Below are 12,682 nucleotides of genomic sequence, written 5' to 3' on the forward strand. Positions count from 1 at the left end.
ACATGTAAGCTTATTTTTGTCAGATAAAAGAGTTGATTTTAGTTGTCATCAGACAAATTTTTAGGGATACTATACTTGTAAATCCCCCACCCCCCACTCTACTTAGATTTTGTCTTTTTTCATTCATTCATTCATTTCAGTTATATGTACCAGTAGTACAATTATATAAGAAATCCATGATGTATGAGTCAGCTATATTCATATATAATTACCTATATTATATCTATAGGTATCTAATAAATTACCACTAATGAAGGCAGATTTAATGCTAATTATGATCTACTGGCCTTAAGATAAACATACTTACATGTACTTTTACTATACATTTTATAATATTATATGGTCCTACATCAGACCCTGAAGCCTGATATGTCCTAAATATATTAATCTGTGACATTAATTTTAATTGTTAATTATATATCAGGCTTATAATAATAGGATTTTCCATGTGCAATGGTATTTCATTTTCTAAATGTATATACATATGTATTTGGGAAAGCTGTCCAGTGCTTTCAAGTTTTAAGAGTAAGCACAACTAAAATGTTGACTGCAGGTAGACATCAAAACCAAACCATTAGCTTCATGATCCTTAAATTAGAGGTGTGTTTGAAAACATGATCTTTATAGAAGTGTCATCTTTCGATCAATTTGGATTAAATTACACTGATAATACAATGTGCATATATATATTTTTTTTCTGTCAAAAATGTCTAGTAAATTGTAAATTAGGTTGGTTTACAAAAATTTGATGACAAGGGCAATGATTTAGCTTTTAGATATTTAAATAATTACAGAAAGATTCAAAAGGATGTTACAAGATTGAATTGGCCACTGTTGACACAGACAGACATGTAAGCACATGGGTAATAGTAATCTACTACTAGATAAAAAACAATAAATTCCCCTAATAGTAAGTGCAGGAGAACCGCACTACACGCAAAGCAAAAAACTACAAGATAAATCTGCAGACAAGACAGAATATAGACATTGCAAAAAATAAACAAATATCAAACAGCGTATAGTGTAACAGCAAAAACATTGTTGTAATACAGTTTGATTTGTACTGGTATACCGAAAAATTTGAGTGTAGGTAGCGTATGCAGCAAGACCCTTGGGGAAATAAGAAAGACATGTTTTCTGATTAAAACCTAAAAGGTTGCTATTAACAAGACTGGAGTCTAACAGACAGAATGTTTTAATGGCCCACCAACATTCTATACTACCCATTTTTGAATAAAACCATCGTTTATTTTTAGACGTGAAAATTTGGAAATTGATTTTTTTCGAGACGTTTGAATGGTTGCTACTAACTTGCTAGCCATTGATTACTATGGTGATGTATTTCTTAGATGTGGCATTTTCTTAGTTTATCAGGTTTTGGACTCAGTAATAGGAATCGTGTTAGATTTATTGTTGATGTTCAGTTTTGCGTTAAATTTAAAACGCTGTGTCACATTAAGTATTCAAAATGGTTGATAAGCATTTTTTCGTTTCCTTGATTGAAATTTATTTGAATGATAATAACCTTAGAGATATTTCCTTGACAGTCCTGCCTGATTCTAAATATTTAACCATTGATTTGTTGCTAAAAACATTATCTTATGTATGAGATACTTCAATCTACAAATTTGATCCTAGCAGCCATTATAGATATGATGAATGCTGTTCAACTTGGGGTACAGCATTGGGACCACAAATCAAGGACAGAAACACTTGGTGATAGTCTGTAATTAAAGTTTTAGGAACATAGTTATTTGTTTGAAATGATCAGTTTATTTTTTTTTACCTTCTGTATAAAGAAAAATTATGTTCCTAATGTATAGTGTAATGATAATAAAAAACATTTTCTTCCCAAACTGCAGTTGAAGCCTATACTAAGCATAGTTTATCTTTGAGTGAATACAATATTCATTTATACTCTGATTACCTATAGTTAGCATTCTGAAATATAACCTAGCTAGCTCTTTCCAGAGAACTCATGATTTTTCTCTTCTGGTTTCCAAATATTCCACTAACATACATGCACAGCCAATGTGATAAATATGTGATGGTAATGATTTTGAAATTAACACTTTATTATTATTCATGTCAGTTTCAGTCTGTGGGAGGTTACATGGATGCTGTGTAATCTATTTGTTGATTTTAATGAACATTAATTTTCTAACTAAACTACCTTCTAACTACCTTTTCTATATTTGTGAAGTTTGCGTTGCCTCTATTGATATACTGGTATGTCAATGTTTTAACTACATCTAAACTTATTTTTTCAGCCCATGTTGCAAATGAAGCTTACCTATCAGAGAATCTGGAAAGACTGGGCAACATCGCCAAAACACGGGAACAAGAATCAGAAATATGTAAGATTTTTATGTATATATATCCATTTCTAGGATGTACCTGTGAGATATTCTGATGATACTGCTTTTTTGTGGCATCTTCAAGTGTGAAAAATACTGCAAAAGAGCTGTTTGTCTTAACAACCAGTTTTGGACTTTTGAATGTGACTAACATATAGGGCAAATGCATATAATTTTGTCACAGTTTTTGTTATTTTTGATACTGTTTGTACATGTAGGTGTCTGTATGTCACATTTAGAATAATAGTATTTACACACTTCATAAATTAAGCATGACAAAATGGTAGCATTCTCATATTTTAACTAAAAGATTTTGGTGAATAAGATCTTCTACTATAAAAAAAACCCACTGATCAAAGGTTACTTTAAGTGCAATTTGAACTGAAGAAAGTAATAAGGAAAAATTAGAAAGTATCATATTGCATAAGGAAAATTTCAAGGTCACTGGAATAAATAGAAGCATTATATTCATATCCTGTGGCTTACAACATATTTTCATCTTATTGTTTTGCCAGATCTGACATTTAAATTATTTTTTTTTCATTTGATTGTTTGTAATGAATTAATCAGCATTACAGAAGCATTACATAAGAGCTAAAGATGCATTACTGTATGTACATGTAAGAGTTAAATATGCCTATTGCAGGTCAGATGTTATAGAAATTATTAATTAGACATTTATTCACATGAAAAGCCCTTAAACAACTCTCTAGACCATGGATTATTATGGAATGAAACATGATCGCCATTTAATAATTTAATTTAAAAATGGATAATCAAGACTTTCTTTACAAATGGTAGAAATGAAAACAGAGACTACGCTATTCTTAACAAAACCTTAAACAGTCATAAACGCTCATGTACACTAATTTGACAGAATTTTTCAATTTATTCCTTTTTACATCATCAATTTTTAAACTATTATATCGGGAACAGTCAGTGCTTTCTCTAAATCTTACGTAATGCATCTTTAACACGTGTTACTCGTTTGTGTTAAAAGATTTTTAAGTGGTCATTTCTGGTTCATTAAATTAAAGGTCTTAATTAATGTTGTCATTAAAATAGTATAATAACATATGATATAAAAGTGTTCTTTCACTGGATTTGATATTTGTTGTTTATTTCTTGCAATGTCTGTGTAGTTTGTCTGTGTAGTTTCCTGTAATAATATGTGGAGAGGAATACATGTACATCTTTTGGAGACATACTTTGACATTCCTTTCAGGTGCTGCTTTTGTGAAATTTTCTCATGTTACAAAAGAACTCTCTGCCATGATGAAAAACCTGGTAAGTGAAAATATGAATATGGTATATACATAATATAAGACCATAGCCATTCAAAAGTATAAAAAACATTGGAGAAAATATTAGTTAAATGGATCAATTCTATTTTATCTCTATATTAGTTTTTGTTGAATTGATGTAGCTATCATTTATTATCCAATTTAATAAGATAATGATAATTCTGATATTTTCGATGCAAGTCCTCCATGTCGTTATAGCTATTTATAAATGCTACACTTATTTTTCAGATGCAAAGTTTGAATAACATAGTACTCTATCCTTTGGATGCTTTTCTTAAAGGAGAATTAAAAGGTGTAAAAGGCGATTTAAAGAAACCATTTGATAAAGCATGGAAAGACTATGAAACAAAATTGTAAGTGACAATAAGATTTCTTCACCTTGCGCCAAAATCTTTTCTTGATTGGTTTCATTTTAAGTTTAAGTCCCAACTTCCTTACTGTACCCTATACTGTCTGATTCTTTAGAAAAGGAAAAGATATAGAAGTCAATTAGATCGGATGAAAAATCATTGTCCTCTGTACAAATGAATGGAAATATTTTTTTTTCAGGAAAACTTAAGCTGCATGTTATCTCATAATAATCTACATGAATTAAATCAGTAAAAACCAACCATATGTTAGTCTTATAAAATAATCTACATATAGTATGGATCAGTGATGGGATTTCAAAATTTTAGTTGTTGGACATTTTCTTCCCGAAAATAAAGGGACATAACTCTTTTCGTTATTTAAGCAGGCGTTTTCAAACCACAATTAAGAATCATGTGTCAACAAAATATTCATATTCATGCGTAATAAAAAAAAAATAGGTGCACCTCGTTATTTTTCATATTTAATTCCTGTACGGTATTCAAATTTATGTCAATAATATTCCTACAAAATTACATGACATTGTAACACCATAGAATGAAAGCGTGCCGACTACTGCCCATCCGTACCGGTTTCAAATACCCCCAAAATTACCGTATTTTTCAGGTCATAAATCGAGAAATTTTTCAGCAAAGTCTGGCATTTGTCTTATACTCGGTTTCGATTTATATACGGAAGGTAAAAAAATGACATCCCAAAATTTATTTGGCCGTAAACCGTAGTAAACATCGCTCTAATACAACAAGCAAGTAACACCAACTGCTATATAATCCCATTCGACTATAATAACCTGTTCAGACGCTTAGTTTTAAACCAGTTCATAATCGCTGGGGTTTTTAAGACAGCATCATGTTGCGTTCACATGTACTATAAGCCAAACCAGTTTAACTATTCTGACCTCTTAGATCAGAGGTTAGAGTTACCTACGCATGGGTAGCTTCATATTCTTTATTCGGTTCTCGCACGCTTTCGATAACATTGGCACTGTCTGACCCCGATATTTCAATTTTATTTCAATTGTTCACAAACTTGGCAGTGTTGCTTAATTAAAAATACAAAGGCAGTCTGAACATCAGTGACTACAACACGTCTAAAAAAAAGTATCTTTGTCTTAAATAATGATAATCTTCCATTTGCATGTACCCGTACTGTACATGGAATTGTCATTGTACTGATACTTTTAATTGTACTTCCAGTTCAAAAATAGAAAAGGAAAAGAAACAACAAGCGAAAGAGGCGGGTATGATTAGAACTGAGGTATCTGGAGCAGAAGTAAGTTTGGGCATTTTACAAAGTATCGTCAACAAAACATAACTGTCAAGGTGCGCTGAAATGAAAAATCATTTCATAGACTATGACCATGTAGAATGTATGCCAAATTATGATTGGTAAACTTTTCTGTGATCAATCAAATAGGGCTTTACAACAAATAAATTGGCGATGCAAAAGCACAACTAGAATACACATAATGCACGATTCTTGTCTTAGACATGAATATACCAAGATGAGGAATATACATGTAGAAAACATACAGGAAGTGAGCTGCTTAATTTGCCAGCATTCATCAAGAGCAGGGGTCACCAAACTCAGTTTGTTTGGCATGCCGTTGCATGCTAAAAAAGTAAAAACATGCTTTAGCTTCTTACACTTTTTATATAACACATATTGTTTTATTTATTTTGTGTATTTCATGTATTGATAAATAAATAGAATGACTATCCTTACTTTTTGTGCACATTCAGTGTATTGTATTGAACAAAATATTTATCCGGTCCACGCTCTGCATTCTTTCAGTTATATCTGGTCCACTATGAAAAGAGTTTATAGTGACCGCTGGTCAAGAGTAGAGATTGTGTGGGATTATTTACTGATGTTGTTAAACATAGACATACATTTCTTATTTGTTGATTCACTACTATGAAAACAAGAACGAATAAATCTTTATACTACTACATATATTTTTCAGATTGCTGACGAAATGGAAAAAGAAAGAAAAATGTTTCAGCTACAGATGTGCGAGGTATTTGAAATCTCTCTTGATTAAGCTCTTTATTCTGTCTTATTTATTTTAAACAAATTTGTTTGTATAAGATTATAGTACAACCCAAGATTATGATTACATCCACTGATTATCATTTCCATATTTTAGAGAATTTTTGACAGCTTTAATTCAGACAAAAGTTTACTAAAATTGTTTCTTTTAATATTTAATCAAAACAACAACTGTAAATAATCTACTGGCTTAGATTCAATCCAATTAAAAAAGATTTCCATCAAAAGATTTTAGTAAAGATTATAGATTTATATCGTCTGCAGTGAATGCCAAATGTTGACAAATTTTTAATTTATTCATCAAATCTTTGTCAATACTGATCGAAATTGAGTCCTGTCATAGTTCTGCCAGTTCCCCAAAAAAAGATGGGAAATTCTTGTGCTTGATTGATTGATATATTTCGAATTTTATCATTATATATAATTTTTGTTTTCAGTATTTAATTAAAGTGAATGAGATAAAAACAAAGAAAGGAGTAGATTTGCTACAGTATTTAGTGGAATATTATCAAGCTCAATCCAAGTAAGTGCAACATAAAATTAACTTTTTAACGTTAACTACCCCCTATTGTGTAATTAATTTGACGAAGTGACGAAGAACTATGTACTATGTTCTAAGAATAGGTTGGGGAAAATACCTCCAAGGCGTTATATTACGCCCTACACACAGTGAGTGGCAGTTGTCCAGGACGTTACATAACGACCTATGCACTTAACGGGTTAAAGATTTATTATTATTTCTTTTATCCTTAGAATTTTCAAACTGATCTAGCAATAAATCTCAGTAGGTTATGGTCACTAACATACCTTACATGTGCTTGTAAACTTGTCTGAAAGTGTCTTCAGTAGAGATTAATCATTAATTTTCTGCAATATAAACAGTGCGGGTGGGTGGGGGGAGACAGGGTTTTACTTAACCCACAAAGCACATATTAGTCTAATGTACATGTAAATCGAACATTTTACCTTACAACTCTATTGAACTAAAAAGCACATTTTACTGTACACTATACTGAACTTACGTACACGTAAATAAAACGTCAGATAAGTGTCGAAACGTCATGCTTTTAGAATAAAAACTAGTGATTGTATCCCATAAAAACTGTATTTACTGTACAACTTAACTAAACGTATGACTCAAAGTTACAAATACTGTGTACAACTTCGATAGTGCCTAACAGTTTGTCAGTTGCAAATAAAAGCATCATTTCCAGGCTGGGTTCAATAGAGCTTTATAATGAGTACAATGTCCCAAGAAATATGTGTGCAAGTCGTCAGTGTACTGAATGCGGATGGCCCATGACCATGTTAATTTTGCTATTTTATTCATGATTTGATTTGTCGTGGATCTTAAATTCCACATATCTACTTAGCTATGGCCTAGATAGCATGTAACTGCTTCTTTTTTTAAAGAACAAAAAATTAAAAGACTAATTCCATTACTTGATGATAAATGAAATCCTATGTATCTCGATCTATCACGCTAATAGAGAAATACAAGGAAGACTCGCACTGACCACACTTGGCCTCCCTCTCTATCTAGAGAGCCATACATGCATAGGATCGGGTGTAAACTAGCATCCATAGCGGGGACAGATCACCTCATACATCATACACCCGCCAAATGACTGGATGATCAGAATCCCTAAGATACGACTCACTGAACATATATGTGGAATCTTAACCCCCGGATTTCACACCATCAAGTCCAAAATTGAGTCCATGTTAATTGTTTAAGAGTTTGCATTCTAAATTCAAAGTTGTACTAACTGCATTATTATATGGGCCTATAATGATTTTAGGCTTTATGTGATAAATAATTGAAAATTTAAGGGACATTAATGATTTGATGTCTGTTCTCTGAATTTGAGGAAAAAAAAAATTGGTTGTTTTCAATGACCCCCCCCCCCCCCCACAAAAAAAAAAGAGATTGTGTGCATTAAAGGTTAGGTTTGGGGTGGGGGGAATTTTATCATTTCAGTACTTGGCTAGTCAGTCAACATTTTGTTTTATTTCATTTTGCTCTTGCATTAGGCCCTACTGTTTTGTTTTGGATGGAACCTTTTGACCTAAATCCTTCTACATTGTAATCACCTCAGATAGCCTAACTAGGCCCACATGTTGGCCTAACTAAATCCTTCTAATTGTCTCAGATAGCTAGGCCTAAATGTACATGTCCTAACAGTAACATTGAAAACATTGGTTTCATTACACAATATAAATATTTGAGAGTTGTGATAAGAGAAAGTACATAGCCAACATACCTTCTGTGATATTTAATTTTTGTACTCTCTCCAGGGTATGCTTGCACCTTCTTGAACACTTGATACTATTTCTCAATAGTTAACAAACTTTTTTGTACCTAAATTGTTTTTGTTTAGTCAAAAATAGCTAGCATCCTGTCATAACAAACCCTACCAGGCAAATGACATGACCAAGCTAGCCTACAACATGTAATGCTCATGTGCAAGAAAACTAGCAGACGTCAATTTCTTCAAGTTGTATATGGGAGATAACTCTTGTTGATTTCTGAATTTTTTAATTTTTTAAAAACCATTATGTTAACTTAACACTATTACTTCATATTGTATGCTTTTAATGAGTTAGAATAATTTAGGTATTCAATTCAAACTAATGCACATGTGCAAGAAGCCAACGAGACGTCAATTTCTTCCTGTTTAGACCTATATGGGAGATAACTCTTGTTTCTGGTTTATTTTTAAATATTTAAAACATAATTTTGTGCTATTGTTTCATAATGTATACATGAATTTGTGGTTTTAATTTATTATTTTTGGAATTACTTATTTATTCATATGGAAAATTTCTTTACCCCTTGGCAAAAGCAGGTCAGTATTAAATATCTAGAATATTTAAGCCCATAGGACATCATAAGAAAAGAGACATGTATCCTAATTATTATGACTTTGTATGTATATATACTATACTTATAAAGTAAGGGTTAGGGCATCACAAATATCGGAATGTAAGGCTGAAATAGACAAAAGTTGGTTTCTTATTCATTCTTCCATGCACGCCTTCGGAACTTTAGCATTATATTTGGCTTGAAATACATTTCATTTTGTTATAATTTCAGTTTCTTTCAAGATGGTCTGAAGACAATCACACATTTCCATAGTTTTATAGATGGACTGGTGCATCAGCTACATGCAATAAAAAATCGCCAAGACAAAGAACGTAAACAGCTCATGGAATTACGTGATTCTTTAAAAAGCAATATGACCATCAAAGAGGTAACTATGGTAACCTTATAAGGAATTTATTTAAAATGGGTTGGATCTCTTTGATTTGGGTAAAAATTAAAGGTATTGGGTTTGTTTGTTAATCGGCTGTTTTCTACATCTGAACAATTTAGTTCTGTAGATAGAACTAATATTGAGATACTTCCCCCCCCCCTCCCCCCATGATACAATAGATTTTTTGTTCAACAAACCAGTGTCCTGCTTAATTTTTGAAAAGAAACCAAAAATTTAAGAATATAGAGCTTGTCCAAATATTGATAGCGATAAATTATTGTCACATTGAAAGACCCCACCATGTGTAATTTACGTGTATGTTTCTTATCTGAATATTTAGATATACTTACTGTCCTGTGAAGCCTCACTTATAAAACTTTGTATGCTTACTTACATACACACTTGTGTTAATGAACACCTGCAAGGTACATACGCTTTATGTGTTACATTTCTTTGGATTTGTAATGGTGACAAGCTCTATAAGATTAAATTTCACATTAAGCAAAAGTCAGAAATTACATCCATCACCTAAATCACATTCTTGTAACCCCAGACCCAGACTCACCACTAGCTTCATCTGTATACATATCTGTATTGCTGCTGTAGAAGCAGCCAGTCACAGCTCTTTTAGACCGTGCTGTGAAATGGAAGTATCACATAAACAAATCAATCAGAAATTGCTCACTCTGATAGTGTGAACATAAAACCATGTTCTCTATAGCGGACAGTGTCGTATGGTACTTTTGTAATTAATTGTCATATTTGATGATTGACGTTATTACACTTGTGATACAGATATGTCAGCAGATATGTAGTGGGTACTGAAGTTTGTTAGCATCAGTGAGTCTGCTTCTAGGTTTGTGAGTTTCTAAATCAAAGAGGTCTTATCCTAGCACTGTGAAATAAGGTACGCATTTGGATGGTATTGATTTGTATTGTTTTACAATAATAGAATCTTGACAGTGCAACAATGCCTGGGTAGAGACTTGAATTGCAGAGTTATTTCCCTTTATAAACTTTGAGACGTGTGAAGCATTTTTATGCAATAAGAAAGAACATTTTCTTTTGGTGGGGGGGGGGGGAGGGACTTGGTGGTACAGCAGATAGTGTGCTTGATCTGTAACTGCATTGTTGCATGTATGAATTCCATCAAGGCCATCCAAATCTTGAGTCTAAAGTAGTTCAATCTTTTCATCTACTATTACATGTATATCGATATTAGGTATATGGTGTTTGCAGGATAGTACATATCGGTATTAGGTATATATATGGTGCTTGCAGGATAGTACATGGTGAAATTAAGTGTCTGAATTTATGTTTGAGTACTACTACTGTATTAACATATCATGCTTGGGATAAATTGTATTCTTGTGGTAGGGGACACATAATCTTCATAATGCATGGACAGTATGATTGAAATTTTTGATTGTAATAGATTAAATAAAATAATAAAACAAATAATTTTTTCTCAAAGCACGCACCTAATAGATTGTCAGGAGGCTGGGTATATATTTCTATATTATTCTTTTATGTATACTAAATGTCTTATAAGTCTTGTAATTTATATTTTTTGTTTCCAATTCTTTCTGGTTGATATTTTATGATGACGTACACCCTTTGGTTATCTGTATAGTGTAATTTACTTGAGAGAGATGTTTGATTATTTCTGATGTAGAATTTATTTTTATTTCCCTTGAAAGCTTGAAATTTGTTCGAATATGTGTGACATAAACTTCCAGGGGCGTGGTGACCCATGATTTTGCATGAGGAATAAGATTCCGTCCGGGTTAAAAAAAACCCCAACCAATATTTATGTGTGTGCAGGGGAGGGGGTGGGGGTGGGGGTGGCAGTCCCTCCCAGTGTGACATAAACTTCCAGGGGCGTGGTGACCCATGATTTTGCATGAGGAATAAGATTCCGTCCGGGTTAAAAAAAACCCAACCAATATTTATGTGTGTGCAGGGGAGGGGGTGGGGGTGGGGGTGGCAGTCCCTCCCAGTGCCACTGGGTAATATTGGGCTGTGTGGAACATGCCAGAGTAGATTTGTATCATATCTGAACCACGGTATATGTTTGGTACTGGTTGAGCATTATGATTATAATGTTGAAAACTGCATTGAAACCACCTGATTTTATGCCATTTGCGATGGGCACAAAAACTCAAAACCATGACGCAAAGCTTGTTATTGCGTCCCTCTCATTTGGCCTCTGTGAACTTCACCCACTCTTGTTTTAAAATTTAAGCAGATTGCCGCCTATGTCGATATTCTAATGCTAGTTAATTAAACGGGAGCCCCAGTGGCTAAGTGGGTTCCTTGTTCGATCCCTGCTTTGGCAGAGGGGCCTGGCAAGGGGCAACGTATAGTCGTTCCGACAGGATGAAGAACTGTGGTTCCGTGTGCACATTAGCATGCACGTTAAAGATCCCTTGGCAGTTGGAATTCAATATAAGAGTAGGCCGAGCAAAATTTACCTCATAGCACATTGTATGGCGTATGCCCATCTTCATTAGCCCAGTTGGAGCAAAACAGTAGGACATTAAACCCCATTTCAGTTCAGTTAATTAAATAGAGGACAGTTATGTGTCACCACATTTTCACACTTTTTTAAACCTTGGTGGTTATTAAGTTGAATATCATATTTGCAAAATTAAAGACTTAATTCCAAGCTTCATTGTCTTGTTGTTTTTCAGTTTATTATCTTTTACTTTATTTCTCCACTTAAGTTCGCTTTTTTTTAAGAATAACCTTTGAATGACTTTTATTGATTGAGTGAGTGTATGTACATGTGTATGATAATATTTGACACCTTTTCTCTAAAATGTGATTATAATCTCATAAATACACCTATTGTCATATATCTATTGTCTCTGCCCTATGAATTACAAAACAAAATTTTGTTTGTGTTCTTGTATTCTACAAATCTAATTCTGTAAAGATTCACTTCTTGCCCAATACAAAAGTTATCTCAATATCTAATACAGTAGAGTACAGTACTAATAGAAAATGTTACCTCTTAGAAAAATAGACACAAATCTGAAGAAAAAAAACAGTATTCATATCTAAAAGAATTCTTAGGATGTTGGGAATGCATATATTATAATACAATTTTTGAAAATGAAAGAAAAGGGTAACTTGATTTGTAGTTTAAAGCATGGTCGAAAATGGGTTTTGTAATGCATATAGTGGAGACAGTAGGCATGTTTTTAGTTAGTAGAAGGCCATTTTTATAGTGAAACTTGGTTAACCCATTAAGTCAGTGCCAGATATGTTTGATGCCATCCACAGGTATCTAATAGTAAGTGCAGTGGACTGCACTACATGCAAAACAAAAACGGCAAGA

General features: G+C 32.9%; 1 protein-coding gene across 4 annotated transcripts in view; it reads left to right on the forward strand.

The window, feature by feature from the left end:
• The window catches only part of LOC126809849 (arf-GAP with SH3 domain, ANK repeat and PH domain-containing protein 2), a 53,225-nt gene that overhangs the window by 18,768 nt on the left and 21,775 nt on the right, over positions 1–12,682 (forward strand). For all 4 annotated transcript variants that reach the window (XM_050534665.2, XM_050534683.2, XM_050534692.2 and 1 more), the window contains exons 3-10: positions 2,271–2,357; positions 3,583–3,644; positions 3,890–4,014; positions 5,227–5,302; positions 5,997–6,050; positions 6,520–6,605; positions 9,180–9,336; positions 10,814–10,843. In XM_050534665.2, coding sequence (XP_050390622.1) covers positions 2,271–2,357; positions 3,583–3,644; positions 3,890–4,014; positions 5,227–5,302; positions 5,997–6,050; positions 6,520–6,605; positions 9,180–9,336; positions 10,814–10,843 — 677 coding nt within the window. The remainder of the gene's footprint in view (positions 1–2,270; positions 2,358–3,582; positions 3,645–3,889; positions 4,015–5,226; positions 5,303–5,996; positions 6,051–6,519; positions 6,606–9,179; positions 9,337–10,813; positions 10,844–12,682) is intronic.

This window comes from Patella vulgata, chromosome 1 (genome assembly GCF_932274485.2).
Source record: "Patella vulgata chromosome 1, xgPatVulg1.2, whole genome shotgun sequence".
NCBI classification, from domain to species: Eukaryota; Metazoa; Mollusca; class Gastropoda; family Patellidae; genus Patella; species Patella vulgata.